The sequence below is a fragment of the Bidens hawaiensis genome, unplaced genomic scaffold, assembly GCF_021521415.1.
Source record: "Bidens hawaiensis isolate Kalapana, Puna unplaced genomic scaffold, B.hawaiensis_p1.1 tig00070811_1, whole genome shotgun sequence".
NCBI lineage: Eukaryota > Viridiplantae > Streptophyta > Magnoliopsida > Asterales > Asteraceae > Bidens > Bidens hawaiensis.
The window spans coordinates 1-4,972 of NW_027506659.1; the positions used below are offsets into that span (position 1 = coordinate 1).

The following is a 4,972-nucleotide window of genomic DNA, read 5'->3' on the forward strand; positions in this document are numbered from 1 at the left end:
GCATATCACATGCTCACGCATCTCATATGCTCACGCATCACATGTGTTATTGGGCTTCACGTATGCTCATGCATATTAGATGCTCACAGCATCATGCACGCTCACGCACCACATCTGCGCGAGAGAATAAAGGAGACATTGCGCAGGCCGCGCGTACGCGCCATACTTAAAGGTTGGGAATCCTCATAATATCCCATATGGCTACGCGCCATACTTAAAGGTTGGGAATCCTCATAATATCCCATATGGCTACGCGCCATACTTAAAGGTTGGGAATCCTCATAATATCCCATATGGCTACGCGCCATACTTAATGGTTGGGAATCCTCATAAACCCATAGGCCACGCGCCAAGCTTAAAGGTTGGGCACACCTCATAATTTGCCCGAGGATGGGAACCATGCAATACATCCACTTTTAGTTGACATGTTTTTGCAGGTTCGGCTACGAGCCGCACAAACACCTATGACATCATTATTATTATCTGGCCGGGATATTCATCCTGCGCGGAGGAGGCCCTTGTGGGCCAGTCATTATCATCATTTTATAGCTCGTAAGACGCCTCGTGCGCAAGCTTTTATTATTCTTATAGCTCGTAAGACGCCTCGCGCGCAAGCTTTTATTATTCATATAGCTCGTAAGACGCCTCGCGCGCAAGCTTTTATTATTCTTATAGCTCGTAAGACGCCACGCGCGCAAGCTTTATTATTCATATAGCTCATAAGACGCCTCGCGCGCAAGCTTTTATTATTCTTATAGCTCGTTAGACGCCTCGCGCGCAAGCTTTTATTATTCATATTCCATAAGTCGCCTCGCGCGCAGGCTTCATTATTTTTACAGCTCGTAAGTCGCCTCACGCGCGCAGGCTTTATTATTCTTATAGCTCATAAGTCGCCTCGCGCGCAAGCTTTTATTATTCTCATAGCTCATAAGTCGCCTCGCGCGCAAGCTTTATTATTCTCATAGCTCGTAAGTCGCCTCGCGCGCAGGCTTTTATTATTCGGCGTGCTATATCTTATTCATGCTAGTGCACCATCATTATCATAAAAACCACAACACGTCACCATCATGAAGAAAACCTCCCAAAACTCAAAGACAATAAAGATAAGGCCGAAGAAAAGGGAAAAAACCGCCTCACGCCCTAAACACACCTCATAAAGTCCAGCGCTCCACCTAAACGCTTGCGCGCCCAGGAGCAACGCTGGACTTGGGGGGGCTTGTAGGGGTATGGTACTAAACCCGGTTTTACGACCCTAAATTTATTATGTTTGGCTTATTTTATTATATGGACTAATACAATGTTATTGGGCTGAGGGGGTTTTGTGGAGGTAACCCTAACTGGGCTAGGCCCATTAGGGTACCATGATGGTGGCCATGAGGCTCCCTATATAAGGAGGTCTCCACCTCCTTATTAGTTGTTGGTCATTCTCAATAAGAGCCACCACCATATTTTTGTGTCTGTGAACAAGAGATCCTGGAGATTTCTTAGCGGTCACCTCCACACCCCCAAAAAGTCATTGCAGATCCCAACCAGCCGGAGAAGAAGATCAAGACTGTGGTTCGTTCATCTCGAAATCCGTGGAAACATCGTCATGGATCAGGTCAGATTCATCTCGTGCTTCGACAACTAACATAAATTAGTTTTTGAGATTTCTAGTCCGTAGGCTCTAACGTTTTGAAATTTGGATCCAATATTAAATTGGTTAACTAACATTGTGTCTATTAGTTGAATAAGAAAAGAAAACAAGAGAAATGAAATTATGGAGAAATAACAAAGAGATGGGAAGAGAAAAACATAACGTAATTTCGTGTTACAGACTTCGAAATAAGGAAAGGAAATTAAAGATTTTTTGTGTTCCTGAGTTATAAGGAAGATAAAATTAGGCCGGAGATGTGATAAGTGAGTTTCTCACGTAGGTGCCATTGCATATAGGCATTTGAGGCTTTTACATTTTACAGCAAGTTGTATGTATTTTGGTATTGTGAAATGTAGGGATGAGATTGATATCGCACCGGTACCAGTATTGAAAATCCCGATCCGAAAAACACTAATTCTTGGTGCCAGTACCGATACCGAAATTTTCGGTTCGGTACCGGGACGGTACGGGTATTTAAGGTAAAATTCGGAAAATACCGGTAACGTACCGTACCGATACTGAAACTCAAAACGTTGGTACCGAATCGGTACCGACGGTACCAAAACCGGTATCGATTTGGGGGGTGACCGTGCTTAATATCTATAAAAATTTCAGGAAAAATTGCGAAATTTACCCTATTAAACGAAATAACGGGAATGACCGGGGCCACCTAGGGTCCCCCAAAGAGCTGCGCCCCTGGTTACTCGTCAGGGTATCTAGGCATTCCATGTTTGTTGGCCGTTAAAAGATAATAATAAAACTAATTTTGATATAATCAGATTTTAACTTAGTTATTCGGTCTCGAGTAATCACCAATATTTAAAGAAATAAAATACATATCAAGTCATAAATTGAATAGTCCTTCCACATGGGGGGCTTTTTGAACACTCCACTCACGAATAATAATTAATAATAACTGCTGTAAAAAACTAACTTAAAACAAAAAATAAATATAAAATCATTGTGGACAACTAGTATTGTTGGAATTTCTCTGCAATTTGTATTCATAATAATAATATAATAATAATAATAATAATAATAATAATAATGTAACAAAATCAATTAAATCCACATGGTAATTTACAAAAGTGACCCCATCTATAGCCAATTAACAATTTCACTCCTCTCACTTTCACTTGCGACTACGATTCAAAGCCGGGACGACGGTGTTGCCATCTACATTAAGTTGGTGAGTCAACTCAACTCGCTGACTCGGTAGCACTCCCACCACCATCCCAACGTTCTAGGGTAATTCCGTAAAATTATACACCAAAATATCAAAACACGTTTCATCAATGCTTCAATTCCTTCCTCTACTATCTTACCTTTCGTATATTTTGCTAGGACAAATTACTAAAAGTCCCCGAACCGGAGTTAGCTCTTTGTGCATGATCAACCGAGTCGACTCGGGGTCAAAATCAAAGTCAACTCGTTGGCTCATTATTATTATTATAAGGGGTCTTCAAATTCATATCCAAAATTTGAGATATCCAAATTTTCGGATATTTTGAATAATTCAGGTTCGGTTTCCAATTCAGATTTTCTCTCACACACCCTAAATATTATTACTACTACTATTATCATTATCGCATTTTCGTCTTATCGAAGGAGCGGTCTAGACTCGGGCAAGAAATCTAGGTTACTCCGGCAGTGTCTTTGCAAATCTTCAAGATTAACAAACCGATGAGCACCCGAATCAGACCGGGACAAAAACCGAATAATCTCCTCGAATAAATACTCGTCGCACGGGATCGCAAGTGGACCGGAGTGATCAAACCCGAATTCTTCTTCTGCTTGAATCAACAACTTATTAAAAACCGGGTGGTTGAGGTAAGTTGCCCGGACGATGAATCTCCGGCAATTAGAGCCGACGGAGACTGCCACGTGGCCGGCGGGTACGTCGGAGGGTATGCATTTACGGGATGCTAATGCGGCTTTCTTTCTCCAGCGACGGAGCATTTGTCGGAGGTGAACAATGTGGCGGATTCTGCTGCAGGCTGACATGTTGGATTTGGTGTTTGATTTGTACTTTTGTTTCAGATGTTTTGTGTGTTGTTAGTAGGTTGAAGAGAGAGATGGAAAGGGGTTTAAAGAGAAAGAATGCTTGGTTTTATAAGAGTTGTAGTACGAAATTGCCCTTGGTTTTTGTGGTATTTACAAGTGTTTGACGGCTGTATGCTTTTACTTTATTATTATTTTATTATCTTTTTATTAATTTATGTGTTTAAAAATATTCAATGTTATCGTTGTTGATGTATGTGTGTATTACATATTTATATATAAGCTTTTGACAATAATATTGACATTTGTGATTTTATACATTAAGATTATTTGTTATCTGTTCAGTTTGTCACGGTAACGTTATAGTATAGACGATATTGATGCATTTTGTAATGGCTCGAGAATTAGATTGGTATTAGTTTGGTTAGGCTCGTTACAGTAACGATAGAGTAGCAACACTTGCTAACCCCATAAACAACCTTTTCATCATCATTTGTCTCTTCTGTTTCTTTGCGTTTTTTTAATCAAAATCTAGTGTTACAAAATGATTACACACGCATATTTTATGCTCGAGTTGTGGCCTATTGTTTCGGAACTTGGTGGTCTAGGGCCCAATCCCTTAGATAATCGTTGTGATGTCGGAACCATTATGGTATAGGATGGCGCGTCCTTATCAGAATCCAAATAAATAAATATGTCTAGTTCAATATCATTTAACCATAAATTCTTTGAATCATGGAACTATTTTTAGATCACCATTGTGTGGTCCAGAAACTGTCGGGTAACAACAATACAAAGTAACGTGAAAGTACTACGATCATAAATTTCTTCGACATGTAGCATATGTAAGAATTAATGATGCACTCACTTTACACAAATCCTGATATTATGACAAACTAATAATCATTGTCTATATTTGCTATAGTATCTTGTTGGGAACAACAATGACAAGCCTTACGATGGTTACGATGATAAAGGGATGTCACGCCATTCTCCTTTATACATTATACATATTGTCAGGCCAACTAATCATATATGCATTCATTTTGCTAGTTGCTTAGTAACTATCACTATGCTTATAAACACGACAACTAATTTTATTTAAATTCGGGGCGTTTGGTTGTGAGAGCTCCCATGCTACGAGTTCCTGTAACTGGATCAATATCATCTGACCATAAATTCTCCAAACCATAAAACTATTTTTAGATCACCATGGTGTGGTCCATACACTGTCGGGCAACAGCAATACAAAGTAACGTGAAAGTACTATGATCATAAATTTGTTTGACATGTAACATATGTAAGAATTAATGGTGTACTCGCTTTATACAAATC

At 39.7% G+C, this 4,972-nt stretch overlaps 1 protein-coding gene across 1 annotated transcript; it reads right to left on the reverse strand.

The window, feature by feature from the left end:
* Nucleotides 1-3,235: 3,235 nt before the first annotated feature.
* On the reverse strand, nt 3,236-3,640 carry LOC143618367 (auxin-induced protein 15A-like). Its single transcript, XM_077090613.1, has one exon. The coding sequence runs from the start codon at nt 3,638-3,640 to the stop codon at nt 3,236-3,238; it is 405 nt and encodes a 134-aa protein (XP_076946728.1).
* Between the last annotated feature and the right edge of the window lie 1,332 nt (nt 3,641-4,972).

Bases quoted from the DNA above. Each gene is read 5' to 3' on its own strand.
- LOC143618367 (XM_077090613.1), bottom strand. From the start codon at position 3,640: ATGTCAGCCTGCAGCAGAATCCGCCACATTGTTCACCTCCGACAAATG.